The sequence below is a fragment of the Helianthus annuus genome, chromosome 9, assembly GCF_002127325.2.
Source record: "Helianthus annuus cultivar XRQ/B chromosome 9, HanXRQr2.0-SUNRISE, whole genome shotgun sequence".
NCBI classification, from domain to species: domain Eukaryota; kingdom Viridiplantae; phylum Streptophyta; class Magnoliopsida; order Asterales; family Asteraceae; genus Helianthus; species Helianthus annuus.
The window spans coordinates 75,166,202-75,186,148 of NC_035441.2; the positions used below are offsets into that span (position 1 = coordinate 75,166,202).

The following is a 19,947-nucleotide window of genomic DNA, read 5'->3' on the forward strand; positions in this document are numbered from 1 at the left end:
TTCGTCGTCCCTGCGCCAGATATTCATGACGTCTAACGAATCACGTTCGTGACGTCGTTGCTGGCTGAAATGAGCGAGGAACTTTACATGCAAGTCCTCGAATGAGGCCAGTGACGCTACTGGCAATGAATCGAACCAAGCCCTGGCTAAACCTGTGAGGGTCTGGGGGAAAATTGCACCAAGTGGGTTCATGGCACTGGCCGTTGCATCCCGCGCCCATGAAAACATTCATATGGTCGTCCGGGTCGGACGAACCGTTGTATTTCCCCACGTTGAATGGGAATTTTGTTGTGGTGACATGGGCGTGGGCAATTCGCGGGGCGAATTTGGAGTTTTCGGCCGCAGCTTTCGGCCTGTAGGGCTGGTTCTCAGGGTGCTTTGTAGCCCTGAGGTATGTGTTGTGTGGATGAGTGGGAGGGATATAGTTGCGTCCCCCCGGTCTACTGCTGGTGTCATGCGAATCTCTGTAATATGTATGGTCGTCCGGGTCGGTACGGCCATGACCTTCGTACTAGGGCAGGGGTCTCAGCCGGCTTTGGATGCCGGAACTACGGTGGACTGTGGATTGCCGCCTGTTACCGCTTTGGGGCCCCAAGCGGCTTTGTATTGGGCCCCTGGTGTGGGACCCATATGAGGAATCGTCCTCATTTATTGTGCGGACCTCGCAGTAAGAGGATCTGCGGTCCTCACGTCTGCTTCTGGAGGCTGGACATGAGGGTGCCCTGCCGTCATATTGTAAAATACGACCTGCAGGTGTGTGCGGTGCCGGGGTAGGCCCGGCTTGTATTTGCGCTTCAGCGCAAGCCCGGTTATATGTTGCGGCCAGCAGGGCGGCCTGCTGGTCATACCAGGTATGAGGGTCCATGTCCGGAGGGATCACAGATGCGTACTGTGATAAGTCGTGTCCGAATGTTAGAGATGGACCCCTTTGCGTTGATGTGCCAATGTGGCCCGGATTTAGGTCCGGGGGAGCAGTCCCTACATTGCCTGGGTTGGTGGGGAGTAGATTATCCCTGGTAGTGTTGTTTTGGTGATAAGTCATGATCTTTTGAGAGGGAGAAGGATGGTTGAGAAAGTGCTAAGAGTAGCGGTGGGCGCCAATGATGAAACAATGGTTAACCGGGCGGGGTTAACTCACTGGTCTCGTCAATAAGGGTTAATCCCTTCCTCTCGAGGATCGCTGGCTGGATCACCGGTGGGTCGATCTCCTGCACAAGGAAACAAACCGTGACTCGTAACAAGGAGGATGAGGTGGGGGGTGCTCCTTGTTACCACTCTCCGGTGTGAGAATCAGTAGTCTGCATGGGAAGCAAAGTATGATAGTAGTAGTAGTGAGAGAGTTGTGAAGAGATACCTCAAACCTGGTTTGGGTTTGGTATTTATAGCCGAGGAGTGAAGGAGGAGGTAGATGGACAGACTGACGGCATGCTGCACCTTTGCAGGTGTGTCAGACATGTCGGCCGGGGAGGCGATGCCACGTCAGTCTGCTGCTTACGTAGTCCTGACAGGCGGCTGCCATTCGTGCTACTTGCTCTGTGGTGTCAGTCCCACTTGATGAGTAGACAGGGTGCGGTGCAAGCCGCATCGCTGTCTGCGGTAACTGTAGATGTTCCCGCGTCCTACTCTTCTGATCAAGAAATACGCGAGATGCGGTGCCAGGCCGCATCGTCGGCTGTGGTGACTGTTGCTGTTATCCAGCTTCTCTGTATTGATAGAAGTGTTCACTGGATGTGGTGCCAGGCCGCATCGCTGTGAATACTTCCGTTTTCATACACCAGATGCGGTGCCAGCCGCATCGCTATACCGTTCTCATATTCCAGGTAAGTCCTCCTCCATCACTGGACAGATTGGATTCAACCACTGTGTCGATGCGTTCCCGCACGGACATAAGTAGGTTGTTAGCTAGTGGGGGTTTTGATAAGGGTAATGGTCACTCGCGGTCGATGCTGACGCGAGATTTGGGACCATACCCCTTCAGTAGTGATGGTCTTCTATGGTTGGTTGCGCGAGAGGCAATGGGAGGAAACGAAGACGTTGGGCCAAGTACTAGGAGCAAAAGAGAGGGTTATAGAGATGATGATGATGATGATGATGATGATGATGATGATGATGATGATGATGATGATGATGATGATGTTAGAGTTAATTCAGTTGAAGTGGAAGATCTTGATGAACGATTGAATTCCTTGGTTGATGTAGACTCGGAGGAAGATTTCATTGGTTATGACTAGATCGTGTTTCGAACATCGACACTTTATGCTTTTATGTTTTGAAGTGGAGACATTACCACTAGTATTTGGAATGATAAAACTATGAATTTTGATATTACTATTAATATTTTTCAAAGACATATTTATATATATATATATATATATATAGATATATATATATATAAGTACATAAATTATGCATTGTATAAAAATTACCGCTATATCACCGCTATACCACCGCTATAACCTATATATCGTATAGCGGACCTTGACCGCTATCCGCTATTTTACCGCTTTAACTGCTTAGCTTATAACACAATCACACATAACATGTCACATTCAACTCACAATCATTCCATTAAAATCAACATATCAATTAATCACATAATATTCAAATATGTTACATCAAGCACAAAACGGAAGTTCTAAAATACGAGTTGTCACATCATCCCCAAGTTGAAAGAAATTTCGTCGGACGAAATTTAGCACGTAGTCACTGAGGAAGCTAGTTAGGTTGCATGGTTTTCTGGTTTTCCTGGGTTATCACATGGTTTGTCTTTTGTTGTTGTCTTTTCTTCTGCGGGGAATCTTGACTGGGCACGGCCCATGCCTGGTGGGCATGGCCCCGTGCCAGAGCTTCTGTTTTTTTTTTTGTTACTTTTGTTGGTTTGGATGTTGATGGGGGCTTGGTGAGTCGTGTCAATCCTCCTTCTTTGTATTTATGTTGGTTTCTGCTTCTAATTTGCTTCTTTTGTGTGTTTAAGCTCTTTTGACCCTATAAATTAAAAAGAAACAAAGAAACACACTTTTTCCAACATTAGTACCGAAAAAGGGATGCTTTTAAGCCATATTTGATATAATTTATATGTTGTATTTTACGCACATCAAATGTGACAATCGGTAATTTTCGGCCCTTAATTTCGTGAATAACAAACATTAGAACGATTATATGTAGAATTTTAAGACCGAAATAAGCTTAATTAGGCCTTTGGAGCGCCTAGGAACGTCTAATCGACTTTTACAGTACGCGTATAATGATCTGCTGAAAATCTGCTAAACGTTAAACGATAACGAACTGACAACGGACGAAATACTGACAATGCCGACAAATAAGAATTTTATATGTATATTTTATACATTTGAATTTAGTTTTGCGATTTTTTCGTACTTCAAATGTCACAAACGCATACGTGATCAAAAACACGGTTGTTGGAACGCACCGACAACGAAACAGAAGCATCAAACACGTGTATTACCTTAAAACTGGAATATTATAATGTATTTAGCGCCGTAATCGAATTTTAATGTCCGCGGTCGAAACCGGATCGAAAAACAGATTAAAAACGACAAGCGACGCACTTTACGCAATTTTAACGCAACCGACGATCAAACGCGACAAACAGTGACCACCGACACTATTTTACGTTGTTTGATCCTAAAATGATAATTTACGACATTTCGTGAAACTCGAGTTTGAAAACGAATTCGTAGGTGAAGACGGGCCACTCAAATTACAAGATGTGGGCTTGTGGGCCTTGGGCCCAAACCCACTTAAAACCTACCATATATATTCATCTTATCCCTCTACTCCCTCATTGTCAATTAAACCCTAACCTTATCCACCCCAGTCGCACCACACCCCTCTCTCCCTCTAATCCCCTTCTCCGGTCACCGGAGTAGAATCTCCGGCCGGCGCTCCGGCGTTGCTTAATCCGACCACTCACACACACACCACCTCCTCCCCTGTGCCATTATCATTACACACACATCCACATGATCTGTTTAGAGAGAGAAGAGGACGAGAGAGATAAGTGACGATGAGAGAGAGAGCTGCGGACAGAGGAGGGCCGACCTCTCCCTCTACGGCGGAAGCAGCAACGGTAAACGGATGGTGTAGCCACTCTCCGACGAAAACTCCGCTCTCCAATGGTAAACCGATTTATTTAAAAAGACTTACTCTAAATCTTTTACAGAAAAACTATGAACTCGCCAACTTTATGTTGATTTTTCGCATGTTTCTTTTTCAGGATTACATCTTCAAATTATGGCATGGTTGGAATAGGAGAACCATGGGGATTCGAGTACTTAGCGGGCGTTCACTTTCTAGAAGTCTTAGCATTAAATGCTTCTGCTGTGCAATGAAGCTACCAGTCAGATCACGCCAACTCTAATTTTAGCAGGTGTGACAGATTGGTATCCGAACTATAGGTTTCAGCGAATAGGGTTTCTGTAGAGATACCTAGGCTCTAACCTCACTTTCCTCTGGGGGCGTAGATCATTAATACTTTGAATGCATACAGAACGCCTAAGACTCGAATATGGTTTCCAAGCGTTGCCAAAAACAATGAGTCAAGATTTTGCTTTTAAACAAACTCTAATGTTGTGTTTCATACGTGGTACACAAAACAGTTACATACAGTAAACAAAACTTTAAGAGTTTAGGAAACATGCATTTAGAACCTTTGGAAACTTATGTCGACATTCATTAAAGGTCATCACGTTGGAACCATGACTATTAACTAAGGCAAACGTCATTATTATGTCGTCTATGCTATTTTATTTAACCGAGCAGGTAACCTACGAAAAACGAAGTACCGGCGTGCAAAATTACACAAAACTCAATCTATACATCAACGGAGGTTGAAGTACGTCACATACGACTTTCGAGGCAAGGCCTTTGAGAAGAAACAGTTGAGCAATTCAACGACGCTGCTAGTTTCCGTCAGCAGGAGAACTACCGATCAGGGTACGACAATTTGTCATGTTGTCTTGTATACGACACAAGTCACACCGAGGAGAGGTCGCATGTCTCCACATTCCCCCTATCTCATTAATGATGAATACGCTATGTTCAACATTCCATGGCAATGTCACCTAACAACCGGTCATCACATGAAACCCCAGGTAAAGTCCTTAAATTTCTTTTATTGAAATTCCGACTTTTGCATCTAGTGAGTAGATTTTTACACCTCTACTCCTCTTAATAGTAATTGTATCATGATAGTTTACAATAATTTCTTTCTTTGTAGCAAACACTCATTTGCTTCATTTGTTTTTTTTTTTTGGGTAAAGGGTTACCCCGGTGATTCTATATATTCACATCAAAAAACTCAAGTAGTGTAGAGAGTCTACACTAGTTCAATCATGAGACATGCCCCATGAAAGTAAACAAGCAAAAACAAGAATATCCCAACGACAACCAAAACAAGGGAAAACCAACTAGACAACAATCTAGACATAACAATAAAAATAATAGCTAATCAGCCCCCATCGTCCTCCGTGTCTTTCGTACGAATCTCTCATTCTCTAAGAAGGTTACGTACCCTAACGGTATTCTTCAGCTTAGCTCCCATCAACTTGTATCGCACTGTATTCATGATTACATCACTAACCGTCTCAGGAGGTCTTAACTGATTTTTAAATAGCCTGGCATTCCTCTCTTGCCAAATACTATACGCTGCAGCCGCTACAAGTAGTTTAGCATAAGAGCTAATTAAAGGCCTCATCTGGAGTTATAGGTCCGATTGGAGAAACAGTCTGTCAGTACATAGTCCCCTCTTTTACTGTTTTGAAACTGTTTTAACAGACTGTTTAAAGAAAATTTTCTTTGAGATTCGATTGTATAACAGTCTGTGATCAGACTCATGATTGGAGACAATACTCAGTTAACAGACTGTTATAGGTCCAGTTTATTTATGTAGTTATCAATATTAGGTGTCGTTTGATTCCTTGCTCCCTCTAGCTTGCTTGGTAGTTGTTCAAGACTTCTAAGCACTCTCAAGTGAGTACATAGTCCCGTCTTTTACTGTTTTGAAACTGTTTTGGGGTGAAGCATGTGTACCTATCTGTTATTTTCATGATTTCAAAGTATAATTGATGATACATATTAGTACTTATCTTTTGAAAAACTGAATGATTATTTATGGTTTAAACACTGATTTTTCAAAGAATACAAAATTAATTTTTGGAATAGTACTTATTTTTGTTCACTAGACCGGTTGGTAGTATGATATAGCGCTGTAGGATTTGACACCCCATTCCTGTTGTCATGGAATGTCTGAAACCAATTTGTTGCTCCATCCAAATAGGGATTGCCTTTGTGGTATTTCTATAGTCTCAAAGGTGTATTTTGATGCACTAGGTCTGAATGAATTCTTAAATCACATTATTTTTGTATATTAAGTTATACTCCCAAAAGTATAAGTTTGATATGCTCTCATATGGGATATTGTACAAAAACCAACATATATTTTGTTAATCGTTAAAACATAGTTTGATAGGTTATTTTCATAATCCAAAGCATAGTTTTAATATGTTATTTTCAAACCAAAACATAGTTTAATATGTTATTTACAAATCCAAAGTATACTTTTGATATACAACTGAAAACTTATTTATTTTACCAACTAAAGTATGGTTAATATACTATTTACTTAATGACTGGTTTTTGGTTAGTGTTTAGATAACGGGACGGGTGTAATGTGATGAAAACATGGTAGATACGCCGCTGGTACTTCTTATATATAAGTGTTTTCATCACATTACATACCGTGGCGCTATTTAGTACACTTGGGTTAACGATTTTGGAACTAAAATATATTTTAATATATTACTTATTCGACTTTCTTAAATCCAAGGTATATTTTCAAATATACTATGAACCTTTTTATCAAAATATTGTTTTTCAACAATATATATATATATATATATATATATACACACATATATACAAACTCATTTTTACCTAATTATTTATTTATACATTTTTTATATCAACTGTTTTCTTATCGATTTTTTTATGATTTACAAAACAAAAGCATTTTACAAGGATCATGACTACTTTTATTAAAACCTTTTCTTTAAACTTATAAGTCATGAATCCTAAATCAATAAAACCTATGTATCTCACAGGCATTTTTATGCTGACGTACCTATTTTTACACATGTTTCAGGTGCTGCTTTGTGATGATTGATGATATATGCTATACTTAGGATGGACTCGTGCCTTAGCGACTTTAAAACTTGAAAGATAATAGTTGTACTTATTTGATTGTATTAAAACAATGATTTCATTTATTCAATAAAATGAAACTATTTAATCCATGGTTGTGAAACAATGATTCTGTTACAACACTCCCCGACATTTCCGTCACGTTTTGTTGTTTTACGTGGTTGGGGTGTGACAGAAAAGTTGGTATTAGAGCCAATGGTTATAGGGAATTAGGTTATTAGTAATGCTTTGACCTAGACTATAACCTTCCTAGGACCCTAACACAAGTTATCTTGTGTTTAGTCTTAAAACAATACCGTCACTTATCCTTAGGTGACAACCACAATAAGAGCACAAATTTTGAATCCGCTTTGAAAACTAATCGTCTGTTCTAGGATGATTGATTACTAGGTTTTGAACCTTCAAAGTTTTCAAAACCTCGTCAAAGTTTGGTCTGAATAATGTGAACACGTGCAAACTGGAAGGGTGGGTGCCGGTACCCTGGGTCTTCTGTCTAAGGCTAGAGTGTTCGTACAAATCCGCAGTATCGAACCAGTCACTCTTACCTGGGAACTCTTGGGGTGAGTGTCCACTTATAGGCGAGCATGTCTTCACGATACATTATATTGACCCATTCATTTTGATTAGTCACCGTCTCATTTGTTTGCCTTAGGAAACAAACAAATGATCGCAATGTTATGCATTGTTATTTTGTTTTCATTTCCCTTGTTTCCTCCCATGTCTCCCATTTTCTTCATGGTGCCTCTTCATCGCAACAACAATGTCCGAACTAGGTGCTGCAATTGTCCATCAATTAGGCGTCGTACTACCAGAAGGCCATTGATTTAGCTATCACCGTGACTCGTCTCAGGGATGAAGCCATACAAGGGAACCGCTCCTTGGAGCAATCAATGCCACCGTCATCATCCGAATAAAATACCTTGTTTCAAATGTACCCACGGTGGACGATGGGGACATTTGGTTAACATGTGCCGCTATGCAATCCAAAGCAAAGCTGTTACAAATCCTGCTGCTGCTCAACCTTCAAATTCTGCTTCATATGTGGCCTTGGCATATCTAGCACCTCAACCTCATAAACTTTCTCCCTTGTGTATCGAATTAAGCACGCCTAGTGCAAGGTATCGAAATACCTCTCGTTACACAAATTCCAAAATCCATGTAGGATATTCTTATTAGATCTTTGTGGATGATTATCACTCAAATCAGAGCCCTTAATTGAATTATTCGTATGCCTTAATACGTATATTACGATTCAATAAGGATAAATCCGAATTCCTATTAAAGATCTTTCTATCTCCATAGTTAGATTCTTATGTTTAAAGTGCCAAATGAAATCCACGAATTGGATTCCTGGTGTGCTTTAAATATCCGTGTCCAAAGATAACAAATTGATAATCAAGTTAATCAATTATGTGATTATGTGCTTATGTGTTTTCTTATATGTTTTGTGTTTTTATGTGATCCATCCAAATCCTCAAAGAATCTTCCATATCTCATATGAGGGATTCATAGTAGGATATCTAAAGGTACTATCTTAAATCCTTAATGGACTTCAACGTTGTAGTTAAGTCCCATGGGTTATAAAGTACTATTCTATAATTGGATCCCTTGAGTGGTCTAGTTAAGCAGATTGATTTGAAAATCTGGTTAGAAATATCATGTGATGATATAGTTCAAAAGATCCCTTAAGTGGTCTATTTAAGGAGATCGTACGACGGTCTAGTTAAAAAAAATCATGTGTTAATCTAGTTAAAAAGATCATTCAGGTGCTGCTTTGTGATGATTGATGATATATGCTACACTTAGGATGGACTCGTGCCTTAGCGACTTTAAAACTTGAAAGATAATAGTTGTACTTATTTGATTGTATGTCCAAACATCACATGCCAGCAGATGTGGTCACCATCATAGGTACTCAAGATATTGTGTCTGGAGAGGTGGATAGATAGGACTAAGGGAATAATCTTGTTTGGTTCGGTAATGGAATCAATAGTTTGCCCGAACAGGACCCTAGCTTTATTGCGAGCCAAAAATCTTGATCAATTTCCCTTCCATAGCAATCGTTGTGGCATGAACTCATTTCTGCCTTTCCTCACCCCGCCCTACCTTGTAACGGAGACTAATGGGTTGAAGGCGGTGAGGCATGGTCAGAGTGTAGGTTCGAATCCTGCCACCTTTCTTGTGGATCATCCTGAAACCACAGGATGATGGGAATAACAAAGCATCAATTTTGAAATGAGCAAGTCAATATATGAATTGTTTCATTATTCGTTATTTCCGGGTCTTTTCATTGCATTCACTTACAACAAGAAAGAACCACCAGTGTTTGGTGCAGCACCTGCATTTTGGTGCATTCTTGTTTCTTTCCTTGGTCTTCCGTTCCGTCATATTCCTAATAACTTATCCAATGACAACAAATTAACCGCAAGTGCACCTTTCTTTTATCAAATCTCAGGGACATGGTCTAATCATGAGGGTAGTATTTTATCATGGTGTCGGATCCTAAGTTTTTATGGATTCCTTCTTTGTTACCGGGGTCGACCCCAAAGCCATAATGTCTCAAAACGAGGAGGCCATAGAGAAAGTCTTTTTTATTCCTTTGTCTCGAACTTCGTGAAGAACTCCATTCTATCTCTCCCTAGTTACGAACAAAAAACTGGGGCTACGACCCAGTTGTACACTCCCTTGGTTCTACGAACCCTTGTTGATTCTGAACTTCGATCGCGAAGGCACCGGACTTTTGACGGGCCAGCCCTTTTTTATGCGCCGTTTTCCCAAATAAGCTTTGCTCCTCTGGGTGCTAGGCGCTTCCGTGGTTCGCGAGAAGGAAAAAGGACTCATCCTTTGTTGCATCTGGCGCGAGATGATAAAGAGAGAGCTTCGTCTATCGATGAACAGCGGATTGACGGAGCTCTTGGCATTGCTTTGTTTTTCTCTGCTTTCCTATCGGCGAGTTCCGACCCTTTTGTTCGAAATTTCTTCGTTCGTACCGATCCGCTTGCAGAATCAAATCCTGTTCCACAAGATCCTGTATCAGCTATACATCCTCCTTGCATTTATGCCGGAGACGTCGCCAGTGCTATGGGCTTTGGCTTATGTAGATCAAAAATGATGAATGGGATTGTGGCACTCCACTCGCTGCCAATGCGGAAGAATGACGCCGAAAAGAATGGAAGGCTCTTTCGCTCTGCTGGATGCGTCGGATCCCGTATAAGAAGCAACCTCTTTACCCTCAAATTCAAACATGTGGGCGCAAAAGGCTATCCTTCTCTATTGTTACGTAGCAATAGAAGCCTGCGTATGTTGCTTCGGCGACGTTTCGCCTTCTCTTCGCTCTGGACAGGAGCGCCAGTGGACACGGGGAGGGAGCAGACGAAGCGTGTCGTTCGTAATGGAAAGAAAGAGACCACTACTTCGCTTTTTTGTTGGATCGCAGGCGCGAACACAGTGGTCTCTGACCAGGACCAGTAACCAATTCGAATTTTGATCTTGACATGTCGGTGGTTTTTAACCATAGGCATTTTGCTAGGAAGTTGGTGGGCTCATCATGAATTAGGTCGGGGTGGCTGGTCGTTTCGGGATCCCGTGGAAAATGCTTCTTTTATGCCTCGGGTATTAGCTACAGCTCGTATTCATTCAGTAATTCTACCCCTTCTTCATTCTTGGACCTCGTTTATGAATATTGTGACTTTTCCATGCTATGTCTCAGGAACCTTTTCAATACGGTCCGGATTGCTAGCTCCCATGCATAATTTTGCTACAGATGATACACGAGGAATCTTTTTATGGTGGTTCTTCCTTCTAATGACTGGCATATCTATGATTATTTTCTCCCAGATGAAGCAGCAGGCATCGGTCCATAGAACCTATAAAAAAGAGATGGTTGTGGCGCGAAGTACTCTTGTGCACCTACGTCACTCGGCTTGCGCGCAACCCCGCCCCGTTATGTAATAGAATAATTGAGCTTCTTGCTGGGGACATAGGAGTTTTCTAACTTGTAAACCCTAATGCTCTCTCTCTAGCAGGCGATTTTGTTTCTCTTTGAATCCTTGATTTTTTTGTGATCTTGATGTATAACAGTCTGTGATCAGGGTTTGATTTATCAAGCAACTGTAACGAACTAGTTAGCATCTCCTAATCGATTACTCTAGGATTTTTCTTGTTCTTGTTCGCCGACTTTAGTCTGAAAATCAGATCTGATTGAATAGAGTCTTGGGTCTTTCGGTCCTACTGGTAAGGCAGTAACCTTGATTGATCGGATTCGCTATTTGATTTCGTGATGATTCTTGGATTAGGGTTTTGCTAGATTAGGGTTTTCATCTTCTTGTTTTCGGTTTTCTGGTTCGAGTTTTCTTGCATGGTTTGCTACTGAATTGTCATTTGAGAGAGGTGAATTTTTGAGCATGGATGAACGTAAGAAATCGGGGGGGTGATGTGCATGCTGGTCGTTATAAGCCGCCATTCTCATCTGCTTCGATTCAGGGTTTAGCTTCGAGAGTTGTTGACATTGAGGGCAAAACCCTAGTGCCGTAGCGGGGGGTTTTTCCTTCTACTAATCACGAGCAGGGTAAGTTTAATGTAATTGATGAGTTAACAAAAATTATCATTCCAGTTTCGGAGGGATCTATTCAGCATGAGCAAAAATCTGATGATGTTCTGAGTCAAAACAAGGGGGATGATGTGATCAAACCTGTATCATATGCTGAATCGGTTATAAATGCTAATAATCGGAAGATTAATTTTAGATCTCTCGCTAGTTCTGATCGGCGTGAGGACTGTGATGTGGTTTTACCGAAAGATTCTGTTCGTGTTGTTACGGACAAACTTGCCATCACGTTGTATAGGTATTTCTTGGGAGATCGGATCGCTTATCCGGTGGTTGATTACTTTGTGAAGAATAACTGGAAAAAGTATGGGCTGCAAAAATCCATGATGAACGCTAACGGGTTTTTCTTTTTCAAGTTTGCTGATCGGTCGGGTATGATGTCCGTTCTCAAGGAGGGTCCATGGATTATTAGATCTCAACCTATGTTTTTCTGTGAATGGACACCGAGTACAAAGCTGGTTAAATCGGAGGTAAAGAAAGTCCAATTATGGGTTAAAATTCATGATGTTCCTCTAGCTGCTTATACAGAGGATGGCCTTAGTTTGATTGCCACAGCAATTGGTGAACCAAAGTTGCTTGACTCCTATACCACTTCGATGTGCCTGGATTCCTGGGGTCGAAGCAGTTATGCTAGGGCCTTGATCGAAGTGTCGGCTGACAAAAAGCTTAAAGAGGAGATAACAATGGCTGTTTCGGACCTCCAAGGTGAAGGGTATGTTAAGGAGACCATGTATGTAGAATATGAATGGAACCCTCATAGGTGCTGTTGTGTGTTTGGCCATGCTGATGATCATTGTCCAAAGCAACCAAGAAAGATGGTTAAACAAAACAATGGGGATAAGCAAAATAAACCGTTTGATTCTGGAAAACAATATGACAAAAGGCTGGTTGTTGATGATGAAGGGTATATGGGTGTTCAAGCTAAGAAAGCGGCTCGGAAGGCTGGCTTTCCAGTTAACAAGCAAAAAATGAAGTTTGAATATAGGCCGGTGGGCCCAAAACCGAAGGAAACTAATAATAAATCGGGTCCGTCTAACTCCGTATTCACTCAAAACCCATTTTCTGTGCTAAATAGTGTTGATAACTTGGAAGCTGGGGAATCTAGTAAAGGTAGAGGTGGTGAACAACAAGTGTCGGATGATGAAGAAGTTCTTGAAGGTTACAATGAAACGGATGAATTTATGGTGGAAGGTACTCGTAACCCACATAAAAAACAAGGGGCAAGCACTCCTTCTCAAGGGGTTTCCAATGGTTAGTCTAGCTTTCTGGAATATTAGGGGGTTGAACCGCCCTCTAAAACAGAAAGAGGTTCGGAAGATTCTTAAGGAACGTAATCTAAGCTTTTGTGCAGTTCTTGAGTCGCATGTTGATGTGGGTAACCTTAGTAAGGTTTGTAGCTCAGTTTTCTGTCGATGGGATTGGACTTCGAATGGAGGTATATGTGATAAAGGTACGCGTATAATTATAGGTTGGAACCCGGATATTTTTGATATAATGGTTTTGGCTCAAACTCCTCAAGTGATGCATCTTCAGTTATTTCTCAAAGAGGATAAAAAGTGGTTTTTTTGCTCGGTAGTATACGCAGCTAACTACTACATAACCCGGTGAGATTTGTGGTCCCATTTGTCTATGCATAAACAGATGGTTGGTGACAAACCTTGTATTATTATGGGTGATTTCAACTCTGCATTGTATCTAGAGGATAAATCTATGGGTGCGTCTTCTATTTCTACTAGTATGTGTGATTTCCAAGCATGTGTGTCAGAGATTGAAGTTATGGATATTAATCAGTCGGGTTTCCATTTCACATGGACTCAAAAGCCGAAGAGGGGTGTGGGTCTTCTCAAGAAAATTGATCGCATTATGGGTAATACATCGTTTATTACTGATTTCCCTAATGCTATGGCTGTGTTTTACCCTTACAGGATGTCGGATCATTCGCCATGTGTCCTCACTATTAATAAAGCTGCCCCAAATAAATGTCAGCCTTTTAAATTTGTGAATTTTTTGGTCCACAAACCTGAATTCCTGAAAATTGTTAAGGATGGTTGGGAGATGAATGTAAATGGGGTTCACCAGTTTCGGGTTGTGAAAAAACTCAAGTGTTTAAAGAGTCCTTTGCGTGCCTTACTGTTTAATCAGGGCAATCTTCATAAAAAGGTGGCTGAGCTAAGGGATAGTTTAGATGCTATTCAGGCAAAAATTGACAAGGATCCGATGAACTTCGATCTTCGTACCCTAGAGACAAAACTATACTCTGAATTGCAGGTTGCTTCTCTTGATGAGGAAAGATTCTTGAAGCAAAAGTCTAAGATGGGGTGGTTGAGAGCAGGAGAATCAAACACTGCCTTTTTTTCATGCTGCCGTGAAGAGTAGGAACCATCGAAGCAGAATTCAAGTGGTTTCGGATGTGAATGGAGAGGTGTATGAAGGTGATTCGGTTCAGCATGCGTTTGTTAAACATTATGAAGTCTTTCTGGGGTGTCAAGATGAGCTATCTATGCATCCTACTCCTGATTTATTTACTAAATGTGTGAACCCCACTGATGCTGACCACATGATTCGACCGGTTACGTTAGAACAAGTAAAGAAAGCTATGTTTTCTATTGGTAATGACAAGGCCCCAGGTCCGGATGGCTTCACTGCTGCGTTTTTTAAAGTTGCCTGACTGATTGTTGGGAATGATGTCTCGTTGGCAGTCATTGATTTTTTTAACACCGGTAAATTACTTGGCCAACTTAACCATACTCTTATTGTTCTTGTTCCGAAGAAGCTCTCTCCGCTCACAGTTACAGATTTTCAGCCTATAGCATGTTGTAATGTCCTGTTCAAATGTGTGAGTAAGATTATTGTGGACAGAATAAAGGATGTGCTTCACCAAGTTGTTAGTATAAATCAGTCTCCATTTGTTCCAGGTAGGAAAATTACAGACAACATCCTTCTTACTCAAGAATTAATGTAGAATTACCATCGAAATTCAGGCCCCCCTCGGTGTTCTTTTAAAGTGGACATTCAGAAAGCCTATGATACGGTTGATTGGTGTTTCCTGAAAAATGTTTTGATTGGGTTTGGTTTCAAATCAAAGATGGTGGAATGGATCATGATGTGTGTCTCGACAACAACTTACTCGTTATGTGTTAATGGGAATGTCTATGGTTATTTTAAGGGTAAGCGTGGTCTTCGGTAGGGTGATCCTCTTTCTCCTTATCTGTTCACGCTTGTTATGGAGATCTTGACGTGCATTCTTCAATGGGCCACTAGAATTGATAATTCTTTCAAGTTTCACAATAAATGTGAGAAGCAGCGTATCATTAATTTGTGTTTTGCAAATGACTTGTTCTTGTTTGCTAGAGGGGACATTAATTCGGTTTAGTGCATCATGAACTCTCTTTCAAATTTTACGAACATGTCTGGTTTAGTGCCTAGTATTCAAAAAAGCACGGGGTTTTTTGCAATGTGCCTGATCATGTCAAAAACCATATTTTGAGCTTCATGCCGTTTGTCGAAGGTTCGTTACCGGTAAAGTATTTGGGGGTCCCCCTTATATCTTCTGGTCTTGTGTACAAAGATTGTAATGTTCTTGTTGAAAGATTGGACCAGCGAATCTCTGAATCTCTAACTGGAAGAATAAGCTTCTTTCTTTTGCGGGCAGGTTACAGCTTATTAATTATGTCCTCTCCTCTATGCATATCTACTGGTCTTCTGTGTTTATCCTTCCTGTTCGTATCACTCTTGAGCTGGAAGCTAGAATGCGAAACTTTCTTTGGTCGTCTGATGGTCTATTCCATAAGGGTAAAGCTAAAGTGTCTTGGAATGCTATCTGTGTTCCTAAGTATGAAGGGGGCTAGGTATTCGCAGGATTGGAGATGTTAATAAAGCTCTCATAACTTCCCATATCTGGAGTATTTTAGTAAAACGTGATTCTCTCTGGGTGGCCTGGATTCATTCGTACCGGCTCAAAGGTAATAGCTTTTGGAATTGTAAGTTGGTAGCGAATAGTTGTTGGAGTTGGCGGAAAATTTTACAACTGAGGCCTTATATTCGTCAGTATGTTTGGTCTAAACTCGGTAATGGTAGAAGTACATCAGCCTGGTATGATATCTGGAGTCAATTGGGGCCGCTGGGTAATATTCTGACTCCTAGAACTATATCAAATGCAGGGTTTTCTCTTAACAATTCGGTTCAGGAGGTTCATGTCAATGGGGCTTGGAGGTGGCCAGTGGCGTGGAGGGACACATATCCAGTCTTAATACAACTGGATAGTACTAATTTGGTGCCTTATACTCCTGATCGGCTTATGTGGAAAGATGGTAATGATTTAGTTGAGCATTCTTCATCTCAGGTTTGGCAATCGACTAGGCGTCGAGCAGAGGAGGTGGATTGGGTTAAATTTATTTGGTTCTCTCAATGTATTCCCAAGCATGCTTTTTTTATGTGGCTTGTCATTCGTCGTAAACTTTTGACGCAAGACAAGATTATTCAATGGGATTTCTCGAGAAGGAAGAATATGAATATGATGTGCTGTCTCTTGTGCTATGCAAATGTTGATTCTCACGACCATCTGTTCTTTGACTGCAATTATGCTACTCAAGTTTGGATCAAGATTCGTGAAAAGGAGGGATGAGCTCGGTGGGTCCAGCATGGAACGCTATTATTGACTGGTTGGGGGCTAGGGCTAATTCTAAATCAGCGATTAACTTTATTAGCAGGCTCATAGTTGCTGCTGCTGTTTATTTCGTGTGGCAGGAGCGGAATGCTAGACTATTCAGGAACCAGACAAGACCTCCAGATGCTTTGGCCACTTTAATTTTGCAAACCGTTTGTTATAAACTAATTGGAGTCAAGTTCAAGGAGTGTAACAGGGTGCGAAGACTATTGGAATCTTGGGAAATCTACAACAAGTTGGATGATGATGAAGGCGGCTGATTCCCATTGTGTTTATTTGTTCTAGATTATAGTCTAGTTGGCTTTATTTTAGTAGTTCTTGGCTGTTATTTTTTGGTTTTTTGGTGTACTCTCATGGGGGATGTCCCATGTTTGAACTAGTGTGGGTTTCACCACACTACTTGTTTTTCATGGTTGTTGATATATAAAATCACCGGGGTAACCCTTTACCCAAAAAAAAAAAAGCTTCTTGCTGGGCTGGTTATTCAGAGCCAGCAATTGGCTGTCGGATTTCGTCCCGCAACTAGAATAAGATCGCTTCGGGGGTCACTGTGATGTGGCTGAATGTAGAGCAGCCCGCCCTTACAACCTTTGATCAGTAGATTATTTAGAACTTCGGAAGATGGTCAAGGTAGCTGGTTGCATCCCTTTGGTCCTTCTTCGCGTCTCATCTTAACATCTCAATATCCCAAGCTCAGTCTCTCGAGCAGCGTCTTGAGTCTTGGTGGACTGAGACTCTTTGCTCCTAGTATTCTTTTTTACGCAATTCTGTTGCTTTATTTATCCTACGGAATGTTTGGAAAGACCGCAATTCCATTATTCATGACAATGTAAAGCTCAATATAGTGAAAACAAGAGAGAAAATTTGGAAGTGGCTGCTTGACACTGTGGTTCTTTTCTACCCGGCTGGGTTTACATGATCAATCTTGCCTTCCTTTGCTACCCCGGGAGAGTGAGTTTGTATGCCTGTTGGGTCTTTTCCTGGCTTTCTCACTAGGCAAATTCTCAAGTCGATGCTCATATAACTGCATTTTGATACTCTCACTTTTCCCTTCGATGAGCTGATCTTTCATTGCAAAAGTGATAGCTTATATAACTGCATTTTGATACTTTTTTGAAGACGAGAAAGAGTTAGCAAAAGCACTTTTCATCTTCGTCACTTCGGGATGGGGGGGGGTTGCTACCCTATCTCTCGAGTAGTAAGAGTATGTGAAGCCTCCTACTACTAAAAAAAGAAGTATACTACTTCGTAAGGTGCCAGCCAGTTAGTTATACCCTTTCAATAAAAAAGTTCAGTAAGTCAGTTTTCTCTTTCGCTTTCAATAAAGAAGTAAGAAAGTTCGACCTTTGTCGGCTAGCAAGTTTTGGTAACACAGGTATGGCTCCGTCTGAGGAGCGGTTATTGAGTAAGTAGTGAGTAGACCAATCGACGGTACTACCCCTCGCGAGTAGCGACTGATTGGAGCTCCGTTAAGGCAGGTCATGGCGATCCCATTGGCTTGGGGGGTTAAAACCTTAAGACTTTTCCTGTCCTTGATGACCAACCATAAGACTGAATTACCTAGGATGCCTGTGCCCATAAGAAATTGCAGAGCCATCCATTAATAGTAATAGAACTCTGCGCAAAGTTTCCTCCCGTGATATGAGTTACTACTCCTTGATCGCTTATACTGCCCCAAACATCTGACTGCATTTTCCAACTGAAATGAAATATGACTACTGAAATTGAATTGTACTGTGACAACTCGAGTTTCCAAGATTCCACTTTCGCATTTATTGCACGTTCAATGTTTGTCTAGTTGTTTACTTACACAATTAGTTTGCTATGAAACTGTATACGTTTTGATTCAATAAAGTGTATTGTAATTGAGCATGGTTATGTGTTACTTTTGAAAGATGTGACAAATGCATGAACTTGGTGGTGAAACTGTAAAATTATATTGTGATGGGTGTTTTATGTAAGAAATGATACTTAGGGATGAGTTGTGACAACCGGTAATTTACGCCCTTAATTACGAAATTAACTAGCGAATAACGCGATACTAAATAGTGTTTACGATGCTAATTAACTTAATTAGGCCTTTGGAGTGCCTAGGAACGTGTATCCGATTCTACAGTGCGCGTGTGACGATCTGCGGAGATGCTATTGGAGATTTAACGATGATACGCTGAAAACGTACGAAATACTGACAACGCCGACAAATATGGACGTTACACGAAAATTTTTATGCCTATGGAGTTTGGGTCGCGATACCGGGTCTCGTAGGAATTACGGACCGCTTACACAGGAGATGGGCTTGTGGGCCATGGGCCCAAGCCCAAAACACACAAGCCTAAACCTGCTCATATATTAATCTTGTCCTTAAAAATCTCATCAGATCTATAGTAAATCTCTCTAAATCTTACAAAAATCTGTACAAAAGATTTATTTTGATCACAAAAGATCTCTAAAGATCACAAAAAAAAAAAAAAAAAAAAAAAACTCTATATATACAGGCCTTATGGCTTCTTTAGTTCTCATCCCACAAATAAAACAAACACAGACTTTGTCTGTCTCTCTCCCCTCTTTTGATAATAGTCAGCCAACCACAAAAGCCCCTTCACTACTTCATTTCTCTACATATACAACTATATACACACAGACAAAACTCAACACAACACACAACCTCACATCTCTCTCTCTCCGACATAGAACTGACCGGACTCCGGCCGGCAAGGCCGGCGGAGCCGGCGACGGGGCACGACGGCGGCAAGGCAGAGCCGCTTTGGCGGCGGTGGAGGTGGTTATTCCGGTGGTTCTTTCCGGCAAGCCACACCCGCACCGGTAAACCCCCCTCACCTTCTTTATCCCTCCGATCTACACCCCCACCCCCTTTCTGATTCTGAAACGAACCACCACCACCGTCTGGTGGTGGTGTGCGGCAGCTACAACAGAGAGAGCTCGGGTCAGGAGAGAGAGAGCAGAGGAGAGAGAAACTCGGTCGTCTTCTCCGACACCGGCGGGTGGTGATGTGCGGCGGCGTTACTCGGAGGAGAGAGAGAGAGAGACCGGAAGAGATGAAGAACCGGCGGTCAAAAGCTCGGACCGCCGGTCGGTTCTGTTTTTCCGGTGGTCGGTTCAATTATCCGACGGTCTATGTTTCTGACCGACGGTTTTTCCATGATGATGCGATGATGAAGATGAGACGTTAACCGGAGAAACCGATCTTTCCGGTGAAGTTCGCCGGCGAAGACAGTGGAGTGTTCTCCGCTGAAACTTAACGGTAACCCACTCAACATCTCTATTGTTTGAATTTTATTTTGTTTCAACTTAATGACAAGAGAGGTGGCGTTATTTCTTTGTTTCCGGTGACATTTTACCGGCCATGTTCCACTAGGGGGTGTCAGCTCAAGCTTTGGTCCAACAGCAGGTTAAGCGGGTCTCAACTCAGTCAACCCGAGTCAACTCGGTTGAC

The 19,947-nt window shown here is 41.7% G+C and overlaps 2 protein-coding genes and 1 pseudogene across 2 annotated transcripts; 2 read left to right on the top strand and 1 right to left on the bottom strand.

Moving 5' to 3' along the window:
* Window positions 1–10,034: 10,034 nt before the first annotated feature.
* Window positions 10,035–10,354, bottom strand: LOC110874320. Its single transcript, XM_022123063.2, has one exon. The coding sequence runs from the start codon at window positions 10,275–10,277 to the stop codon at window positions 10,059–10,061; it is 219 nt and encodes a 72-aa protein (XP_021978755.1). The 5' UTR covers window positions 10,278–10,354; the 3' UTR covers window positions 10,035–10,058.
* On the top strand, window positions 10,330–11,172 carry LOC118481732 (annotated as a pseudogene).
* Window positions 11,173–11,624: 452 nt separating this feature from the next.
* LOC118481733 lies at window positions 11,625–13,083 on the top strand. Its single transcript, XM_035976952.1, has 2 exons — window positions 11,625–11,634; window positions 11,834–13,083. Exons 1-2 carry the CDS (start codon window positions 11,625–11,627, stop codon window positions 13,081–13,083), a joined length of 1,260 nt encoding a protein of 419 aa, XP_035832845.1.
* The last annotated feature ends 6,864 nt before the right edge of the window (window positions 13,084–19,947 follow it).